The sequence below is a fragment of the Helianthus annuus genome, chromosome 11, assembly GCF_002127325.2.
Source record: "Helianthus annuus cultivar XRQ/B chromosome 11, HanXRQr2.0-SUNRISE, whole genome shotgun sequence".
NCBI lineage: Eukaryota > Viridiplantae > Streptophyta > Magnoliopsida > Asterales > Asteraceae > Helianthus > Helianthus annuus.
In genome coordinates, this window is record NC_035443.2 from 146,124,934 (window position 1) to 146,136,107 (window position 11,174).

At 36.4% G+C, this 11,174-nt stretch overlaps 2 protein-coding genes across 2 annotated transcripts; both read right to left on the minus strand.

The window, feature by feature from the left end:
• Positions 1-1,228: 1,228 nt before the first annotated feature.
• On the minus strand, positions 1,229-4,791 carry LOC110888569. Its single transcript, XM_022136089.2, has 3 exons — positions 4,720-4,791; positions 1,916-2,086; positions 1,229-1,669 (listed from the first exon to the last, which is right to left on the minus strand). The coding sequence occupies exons 1-3, from the start codon at positions 4,789-4,791 to the stop codon at positions 1,379-1,381; spliced, it is 534 nt and encodes a 177-aa protein (XP_021991781.1). The 3' UTR covers positions 1,229-1,378.
• An 824-nt stretch (positions 4,792-5,615) lies between these two features.
• Positions 5,616-10,406, minus strand: LOC110890752 (stearoyl-[acyl-carrier-protein] 9-desaturase, chloroplastic). Its single transcript, XM_022138379.2, has 3 exons — positions 10,170-10,406; positions 7,160-7,661; positions 5,616-6,375 (listed from the first exon to the last, which is right to left on the minus strand). Exons 1-3 carry the CDS (start codon positions 10,295-10,297, stop codon positions 5,815-5,817), a joined length of 1,191 nt encoding a protein of 396 aa, XP_021994071.1. The 5' UTR covers positions 10,298-10,406; the 3' UTR covers positions 5,616-5,814.
• Positions 10,407-11,174: the final 768 nt, after the last annotated feature.

Genomic DNA, 11,174 nt, shown 5'->3' on the forward strand with positions numbered 1-11,174 from the left:
TTCTTTAGAATTACATGAAACGGAAGTTTATAACATAAAATACATGTAATGAGGCTTGAGCAGGTACTAGTATTGGGTACTTTGAAAACACCGTTGCAATTGATTGAGGGCATTCGGGAACGAAATTTGGTTCATGAACCTAAAATGTTTACCGAAGAATGAGATTAGCTGCAGAAGAAAATATTTTCGGGTAGTTGGGAACGTCGTCGCAATTAATTTGGGTACATTGGGTTCAACTTAGGTGAAAACTAGGTGACACTCCCACGTTGGTTGGTTTAACTTGGGTACGTTGGATGGTTTGGGGAGTGCCCCCACAACCTTACAGTCTATTTAAGGGTTTGTTACTGCATGTCTCTTATAATAAATTTGTTTCTTATACACGGTATATTGTATGATATGTATTAATTATTACTTATTGGGTATTTATAGTTCTATGTGGTTTAGATACGAGTAAATAGGTTCACATCTATTACACCATTAACCTCGCCTCAAAACTTAACTTGACATGAAATATGAAATATTCAGCTGTAGTTTTATGAGAAGGTGTGTGTTAACCGTTAGGGATTTTGTCGGAAAGATATCGCGTGGAGGTTTGTAAGGCTCTTGTGTATTGTGGATGCTCTAACAACTTTACTATACAAATTATTTAACTTGTAAGATAATATAGTTTATAAATATATTTGGTTTAGATACGAGTAAATAGGTTCACATAATTCAACTACATACCACATATCTAATAACATGCCCCTCTCAACACGTCAAAACTTTTGAAATAAAGGTTGACCCCTCTCAATTGACATCTTACTCCTGCCTTTGCCTTTGTCAAAACCTAAGGTACACAAACTAACGATGAAGCGTTGCCAATGCCGCCTCTACTGCTTGAGCCAAAGACATGCTTTGTAGAACCAAGGTGTTAAATATCAATCCATGAAATATAATTTGGTACTGCTAAAATAAAAAAAAATTAAAAAAAATACGACATTTTATTTGAAACTAGCTATGGGTGGTTCATTGGAGTTGAGAAATACACTCAGCACACCATGCGATACAACGGAGCACCAAAACTCTTTGTGTGGGGTGAGGCTGCTACGGCCCTCACCCATAGAGTTTGGATATATATATGAATATGGAAATTATAGGATGCTTACCAAAACTGTAGAGAAAGTATGATAGATTGTAAGCAAAGCGAACAGGCAGAACCTGTTACCACTTTGTAACCGTGTCTTAATCCAGCAAAAGCCCAAGTCCATTAATATCATTGTTTTAACATACATTGTACTGTCAACTGCATACGAAAAAAGGTAAAATAAAAGACAAGATATAAACTACGAGATAGCTACCGGATATCAATCAATGCACTTAAAACATTCTTATAGAATTATGGCTCCGGATCCAAGAAGACCACTTTTGCTTTTGGTGAGGCTCGTGGGAACATCAAAACATCCTTTGCAATGTTGTGCCTTTTCTCAGCATTAGTGGTTGCTTTTGGTTGGATTATCATATTTTCAAGATGTGGACAACAATCGAGCAGAAGCTTTACAAAGAGGAGCTCTGGTCTTGACCCTTCTAAAGATGTCATTTCTACGGTTTGCAACATGAGCAATGTCTGATCCAGACAGTCAGGGGATTCTAAGTAGTCAGACGTTAATTGCAAATCAGCCTCGGGTCCCTACAAATATAATACAAAAGTGAAATTGTGTCTTGCCAAAATATATATATATATATATATATAGGATTAGGTTCAAGAGTGAACACTAGTGTAGCTTGCGAACTGAGTGAACTAATCTTGGCCATACACGTGTGTAGATCAATGGCCAGGATTTGTTCACTCAGTTCGCAAATACACTAGTGTTCACTCTAGAACCCCACCCTATATATATATGTATATATATTAACAAACTTTAGCCCTCTTTACCATCTGCGTAGGTGTGACACAAAGTACTTCCAAATTAGGTGAGTTCCGAAGCATACATAGCGCACCTTGAAGTTGATCCAAATCTCCGAAACTAAAACTTATAAAATCCAGTTCCTCTAAGCATTTTACCACATGCGGAAGCCACTTTGGAAACTTTTGTGCAGCCAAAATCTGTGCGGTGAAAGTGAGATTTTAACTATAACGTGAGAACTGTATCAGACTAACAACCAACCTAGAATCTTTTGTGGAAACGCTATACAAAGAACAAAGGTTAAGCATTCTGATATAAAAGTTTGCATCATACCTTGAGAAAATAACCATCAATAGTAAAATAGAATCTTTTATATTGAAGGAAATCTTGTATGGATTTTGACAGACATATATAATAAACTGCATAAAGGTGTTCACTATCCAACAATAGTAAAATAGAATCTTTTACATTGTTTCTTGATAGGATTAACATCCATTGATCAACTTCTTGGAAGCTATCAAGATTTATCTCTTTTGGTATATGAAGATGAAATCTGAAAATGGGACCCTTGTGATTAATCATAATATGGCTTATCACCCTTATAAACCCATTACGACTGGGGGCCGCTCTAAAATCGGGTCTAGCAAATCCTCTGACAAGTTACTGATTATGTCCTTGTCAGCAGAGGAGCTTACAAACCTCCGCTTATGAGTCTCTGTCATTACATTCAAGTAAACAGAAAAATAACATGAAACGTTGAAAATTTCAACTGGAATCTAGAACAATGCCATAAAGAGGATAGTTGGAAAAGTAAACAACATTATAAAGACATGTTTTGATGTAGTAAAAAGAATCAGATTTGTGAACTAGAACTTACCCATTCAATCCCTTAACAACAATGTCATGAAAGATATCAAGAATTCTTACAACATATACATGCATGTTTGTTAACTAGAACTTACCCATACAAACCCTCAAGCGATCAAGTACTCTTTAGCTGGAGATTGGAAAGTTGAACAACGACAATTTAGGGTTTTCACTTTTCAAAATTGAAAGGGGAAATGACAGAGTGAATAGCATAATCTTTTTACGTACTAAAAATTACTAATTAAAAATATAGCTTAACAATCCAATTCTTTAAAAAAGATCCACCTTACTAGTTAAACAACATTTCTTAAATATATTAGAATATACACGCACACACACATATTTAATTTGGGGTTTAATTTAAAGGAGCCAAACGAGCGAGCCAATGAGCCAACTAATGAGCGAGCCACAAATCCAACCTACCTTCGGGCTCGGCTCGTTTACAAACTGAGCGGAGCTGATCCAACTCATTTAAAACCGAGCTTTTTTCAAACTTTTTTTGAACGAGTCTCGATCCACAGGCTTTTTGAAAGACCCTACACGAAACTATCACTTCTTTCCTACTAGAGGTGTCAAATCGGGTTTATTCTAATATCCGATTCCAGTTATGGAATTTGTTCCGGGTATTATAGAGTATTGAGAGAAACCGGGTAGGGTTTAACAACGGGGGTATTGAAGATAAAAACCATACCTTATGCATCTAGCTAGGGTATGATCGGGTTATGGTATAACCGGGTATTGGAACGGGTATTAATACCCGATTTTAAAAAATAAAGTTTTTATTATTATTATTTTACACAAAAATAAATTTGTTTAAAAGTTAGATTTTGGTTTGTAACTAGTGAAACACCCCGCGCTACGCGCGGGAATTTGGTCGGTCATTATAGCAACGGGAAGATGATACCTCAAAAAAATAAAGCCGATATGCCCAAAAGAATATGAACATGTCATTTACATGAATCTTAAACTATAAAAACGAATAGCGGTACCGATTCGTAATACTAATACCGGTACCAATGTTGTTAGGTTGTAATCAGGACGGTTCTTTATGGTACCAGTATGATACCGACACTCGTATAGATTATGATACCACAGTTGCATATTCATCTTTTTTTTTTTAAGTTAATATAGAAAAATTAAAGTAAATGAAATATTAAATAACTAAAAAAATATTTGGTTTTCTATCATAAAGTTTATTACGACAGTTAAAAAAAATAAGTAAATAGTATAATAACAAAAAGTAAGTAAATAATATAATATCAGATGGCATATTTCTAACAAATATGTGGTGAGGGGAAAATCAAAGAAAACAAATTGTAGTGGTGAAATCTAAAATTTAGAAAGATGACTGGCGTAAAATACCGATGACAATTGATATATATAATAATATCTCATTCTTATCAAGTATAATGTTATTATAGAATTTTTATACAACGCAAAATGTTTGTTGAATTCCAAATTCGAATACAACAAATTAACGTAATTACTCTTGCATATTGGCTGAAAAACATTAATAAAAAATAACATATAAACTCAAAATTTGAACTAAATGCTTAAACCAATCTAATAAGTGCATTAACATCTTAAATCCACACTTAGAACATCTTAAATCCGCATTTAGAAATTATGTTGCTTGTTTTAGAAAGCGTTTTTGATGTATATGTATTTAAAATATTAGCAAAAAATAGTGGAAGTTACATTTATAATACGTACTTGTTTGATAAATCTTCAAGGTATTCCTTAGAGGCATAACAACACATATAAGCTATATGTTGTTAATAAACGAAATCTATTGATTTGTCACATAAATAAGAACTTGACCATTAACTTAATGTGTTATGGATTAACTAAACACCCAATACAATTAACTAAATAAAAAAAGTGGCATGTGATTGGTTGAACATCCATAGGCCCACCACCAAAGCCTCTTCCTCCGTTGACCCAGTAACGAGCCCCATTAACGGACCGGCTCAGTGTTCCCTCCATTAGCTCCCACCACCAAAGCCTCTTCCTCCGTTGACCTAGTAACGAGCCCCATTAACGGACCGGCTCAGTGTTCCCTCCATTAGCTAAGCTGGCACGTTAATGGCCATGCTAGTTAACAGACAACAACGAACAGCCTAAACTAATAAAAATGAAAGGGTGATGGATTTCTTTTTTTTTTCATGATAAATATATTATGAAATACTAATTCATTTAATAGATTTAAGTTGCATTCAATATTCCAAAGATTTTCTCTCTAACACGTCAGTTCTCTAAATATAATTTTCTACAAAGTGCAAACAAAATACACCCTTAGGTAGCGTTCGTTTCATGGAATGGAATGGAATTAGGAAGTTTTTCTTTGTAAAATTGATCTTGGTTGGGGGAGGGAGGAATTTGAAATCCTTCACTCTAATGAAATTTGTGACTATTTCAACATTCCTTAGAAATCCTTCACTCTAATGAAGGAATGGAATGGAATGTTGAAATAGTCACAAATTTCATTGATTAAAGAAATTCATTGGATTTCAAATTCCTCCCTCCCCAAACCAAGATCAATTTTACAAAGAAAAGCTTCCCAATTCCATTCCATTCCATTCCATGAAACGAACGCTACCTTAGGGTTTTGTTGCATTCATTTTTCAAAGATTTTCTCTTAACACATTTCAGTTCTCTAAAAATGAGTTTCTGCATAGTGCAAACAAAACACACCCATAGGGTTTCCTAATTCCTAATACAAATATATATACATGTGAGGTTTTTGAAAAAATAATTCCTAGCCTTTACGAGTTCATGATCTGTGACCTCGAAAACGGGAGGGTGATGGCGAATCCTTTAGAAAACCATCACCACCACACCTCTTAACAACACAATACGATACAGACGATAACCATCATCATCAAAACTGGCATAACAAGTTCTATAATATGTCCAACATCCAAACAAGTTCAAACTAGTAACACATTCCAAATTCAAGAACAAAACACATAATCGCTACACGAAACAAACCCCTAACATAGGTTTTTTGTTTTTTTTACCTCTATCCATAGAAAGCAACAGAACCTTAAACTTGTTTTTCTCAGAGCTTCACTTCTCTATCGAAAATCCAGCTGAACGGAATGCTCGGTCCTTCTTTTGCTCTTGCGGCAGCCCTCTCCTCGAGCCTTCTGATTCTCGAAGGTAGCCCGCACACATAGTCTTGGGCCTTACGCCCTTCACCAGAAAGCCCGGTAAGATCCGCCACCTTCCACCGACCCACCAAGAACTCCAAAATGTCCGCATAGTCTTTCGCGGTATACACACCGAGTCTTTGTGCAACAGCCGAAAAATGGTCGAAAAGGTCGTCATCGCGCCCGTCATACATCAAGTGTGCGGGCATGGAGATCTTTTTCCTCATCATGTCGGCAAAAGCAAGAACCGTGCCATCAGGGTCGATTTCGAATAGTTTTTCAGCGATTTTAGTGTAGGCGGTTTCGTGCCTTTTTTCATCAGCGGCGATCGTACCACAAATTTGAGCCAGTTTTAGATCCCCGTAATCCTTTGCGTGACGCGCGGTGTTTCCATGCGAGATGAAGGTGGCGCGTTCTTGAAATGATGTGTAGATGAACCCTAGGTACGGACTGTTTTCTGTTCGTGGATCCTGAAAGATCAAGGTGCATGTAAAAGTAGCATTAAATAAGTCGCCCTAAGTGTATATCTACCGCAAAGAACCTACTAAATCGCTGCTAATACTCTTAACAGATACGTTATCTGTAATCGTATTTAAAAAAAAACTAATATGAAAAGTTCTAAAATAATGGATAAAAAAGTGTTTCACGTCAACAACGTCTAGTAAAACCCATGTTTCTGCTAATTATGTCAATTGTGTTCAGATAATTATGCTAAGTGCTTATTTATTTTTTGGTGGATTCTTCGTAATCTTTGTGATGAAAAATGTAGATTTTATTCTATAATGAATACATGTTCGTGTGTATTCATTTGTGTTCATAAACGTTGTTTGTGTTCATTTATGTTCATGAACATTTGTTTGAGTTCGCATTTGGTAAATCTTCGTGAACAGTTTATGAACACGTTCGTTTCCTTAATGAACGAACACGAACAAGAAATCTCGTTCGCTAAGCGTTCATGAACAGTTCATGAATACGTTCATTTCCTTAATGAACGAACACGAACAAGAAATCTCGTTCGGTAAGCGTTCTTGAACAATTCATAAACATGCTCATTCCTTAATAAACGAACATGAACAAGGCCTTGTTCGCATTCTTTCGGTTTGTTTACAGCCCTATGCATGGATATATGAGCATTACGAATTGTTACCAAACCCACTCACTTTTTCCAACCCATAAGACCAACTACTGATACTAGATGAAAAAAATACAAAAGGAAAAATTTCATAATAAAAATATGAAAAAGAAAAAAATTACCATTCCAGACCCAATGAGATATTGAATGGTTTTCTGAATTTGCCTCATGTCAACGCGCCCCGAAAGGTAGAGATACTGGTGAAGAAGATCACCGTGCCGGTTTTCCTCAGCGGTCCAAGCCCTGGTCCAGATAGCCCAAGGTGTAGGGCTAGCTCCGGTCTCATCACGCACACCGTCTAGTGTGTTAAGCATGGTTTGGTAGGTAGGTAAGGCTTCCTCTGTGATCATGTCTCCAACCAATACAACGAAGTATTCATCGGGAATTTCTTTGGCCCGAGCCCTTAGTTCTTTCACTTGTTCCTCGAAACCGTCAGATGCGGGTTCTGGTAAGAAATCCTGTGGTTGCCAGCATTTCTCGACTGGCTTTAGGTGGACCAAGATGTTGTCTTCGGCCCAACCCTCAATTGATTTGAAGATTTCTATCTTTTGTGGGGGCATGGAGTGTGTCACCTGAAGGTGTACCTCGCGTGGTGGGGTGAAGGGCTTCTTGGTACTTTCAACCCTGTGTAAAAAATGGGAAGAATTAGATATAGATATCTAAATATAATCAAGCAATAGAAAAGTGGAAAGCAAAGAATTAAGGATTAACGATGAAGCAAAACATGTAAATGATTATAACTAAATGAGTTTATGAAAAGTTTAGAAGATATATAAGAAGCTTATGAACAACTTGCTGTCTTAGTTGAGGGCTTCCTGAAGTAGCTGGCCAATATAACTACCAAGAACAACACTGCAACAATTTACTAAAATTTCAAACCTTATGCCACCTACTCTAAACGTCGATTCCCTTGAAAAGACTATACAGTCTATACTCAATGATATAAACAACAAATACCACCTGAATCAGTTTAAATATATAGATGAACAACATTTCACTAATTATGTACAGAAATCCGGTAATCTATTAAATGTCCAGTAGGGCTGTAAACGAACCAAACGTTCGATGAACAGTTCGTGAACCGTTCGGCGGGAACTTCGTTTGTGTTCGTTTGTTTAACAAACAAACGAACACAAACAAGAAATTTCGTTCGTTTAGTTAAATGAACGAACAGGAACAAAGGATGTGTTCGTTCATTTATGTTCGTGAACGTTCGGGAAGATGTTCGTTTGTACTCGATAGCTCATTAGTGTTTTTAGTTTTTATATCTGATTTAAATACTTGAAAATTCCAAAAAATAAAATATTTAACAAGTGTCAGTGTATGATATATTCTGTTCATGAACGCTTGTTTGTGTTCGTTTGTTTTCATTTGTGTTCATGAACTTAAGTTTGTGCTCATTTGTGTTCATCAACGTTCATTGCTTAAAATTAACAAACAAACACAAACGAACACGAACAAGTTCATTTCCTTAACAAACGAACACGAACTTAAAATCTTGTTCGGTAAGTGTTCATGAACCGTTCGTAAACACATATATTTCTTAACAAACGAACACGGACAAGGTTTTGTACGGTTTGTTTGCAGCCCTAATGTCCAGCCACATAACAAAGGTTGAACATAACAAGGTAAAAGATGACAATAATGAAAGGGATGTATATAAACTACAGTGTCACATAACTTTTAAAATACAAGCCAAGTAAGTAGATTGTATTAAACATATATTGAGAATTTAAAATACACTTTAATCCCAGGTAGTTAAAGGCTCAAAGCGCACAAAAAGCGCAAGCTCAAGACAGGCAAGGCGCACGTCCTGTCCCGGCCATTTTGACTGATTTCGGCTGGTTTAGATTGGTTTTTGGATCGTCCAGGCTGGTTTTTGGCTGATTCAGACCGTTAAAAAAACTATTTTTGGCCGGCTCAGATGCTTTTTGTGCCTTGCTGCACCCAAGGCGCTTACAATGCTTTAAACTTAAAGATACAATCGACGTAAGTTGATTGTAAAAAAAATATTGAGAATTTAAATACACTTAAAACCTAGGTAGTTAAAGAATTTAATACTCCATAAGTATAAACTAACAACACTTTTCAATTGTCCTTTTCAGAACATGCGAATTCAACCTAATAAGGCAAACCATGTGCAGCACAATCAGCAACCCCAAAAAGTAAACTAACAACACTGAAAGCCACATCTAGACAACAAAAGAAAAGGACATTAGGCTATGCGGTATGGTGATGACCCATCTTTGGAGGATGATCCGCCACGTAGATCGGGTGTGAGGACGGGGCAAAGAGGATGGAGGTAAGGAAATTGAGGATGGGCCTAAAATATATATGTATATATACATACAATATATACATATAATAGATGTGTGTGAGTATGTTTTGTCTTTTTGTGGGTCGGCTTAATCGTCCAAAGGTAGACGCGCAGGACGATGATGGGGGGGGGGGGGGGGGGGGATGGTCTAGCCGACGGCGCCGATCCTCGACTATCCAAGGCCGAAGCCCACACCGGGCAGCCTTATACACAAACAAATTCATATAACTCCTTTAATAAAACCTAACTTCAAAAGTAATCATCTCAATACCAAAAATAAATCAAATCATCTTAGCCTAATTCTAAAACACAAACAAACAATAAAAATGCTATAAATCATCATAACAGCATAAAAATCACACATCTAGGTCATCGAAAACACAATCGCAATCACAATTCACAATCGCAAAATCTTATTCCTGTCACTTCGAATCTGATAATCATTTTCGTACGAAATTTATAAAACTCTTTCAAATTAACCTAAATTTCAAAACTAACCACCTCAATACCAAAAAAAATAAATCAAATCATCTTCACCTAATTCTAAAACACAAACACGCAATAATAATAATTAATTAATGCTATAAATCAACATAACATCATATAAATTACACATCTACATCATTCAAAACACAAACGCAGTCGCAATCACCGTATCTTATTCCTGTCACTACGAATCTGCCAATCGTTATCATACGAAATGAAACAATTAGTTCCGTAACGGAAACAAATTAACAACACAGATCATTTAACGGAATCAAAAACATGAAATAAACACACCGCTTGAAGATAATACGGAAATTCATTTTACTCACTTCGGAGTGGAGGATCCGATGGTGGAAGCCATCGCGAATTTAGGAGATCTGAGATTTTTCGATTGATGAAAAGTGTATGAAGGATATATCTCCCGTTGAAGCGTCACCGGACTCATTCGAAACGCCATCGTTGATGAAGAAGATGATGATGTGTGTGTGATTGAGTGTGTGTTGTGTGTGTGTATTGCAGTCGGCAGTTGTTCAGATTTTTTTGCTCCACACAAGTGAGAAAGGGTGTCAGTAGTGTACACAAGGTTTATAAAGAATCTATTTGTCATATTCCGTTATTGCCCTTGTGTTGTTTCTTTATTTACATCTTTGCCCTTGTATTTTTTATTTTCACCTTAAGGGCTGTTTGGTAGCCTCTGAATGGTTATTAAGAGACTGCCTCTTAATGGAACCATTAAGAATTTTACCAATGAGAAAGTAGAAAAATGTGACATGTGATGATTTATCATTCAGAGGTTACCTCTTAACCCTTTAAGTGTTCTCACACCATTAGGGGAAGGGGGTGGTCACTAGTGATAGAATTCTATCACTCCCAATATCCAATCAACTTATGTCATGTCATCACCCAATATTCTATCACTAGTGATAGAAATGTAATGGGGTGGTCACTAGTGATAGAATTATATCACTCCCCTAATTATCAAATACATATTCATGACTAAATTCAACAGAGTGTACACGTGTAATGTAGTGAGACATGCCTTATCCAAATACATGCAGAGCATTCAAATTCATGTAGCTTTTCAAAGCGTGATGATTCTAACGCGTTGATTAAATAACGCGTTATATATACGGCGGCGACGGTGTGCCTGATTATATAACGTGTGACGGGGGATCCATCACGGACCGCCCCGCCTCCCCTTATATCTTATTTCCACATCCCTGTACACTCTATCTCTCTCTATATGTATCTGTGTATATATAGAGAGAGATAAAGAAAGGGATGTTTGAATGTTAACTCCCGTAAGTTGCCTATGCTACTTTATTAATAGAAAT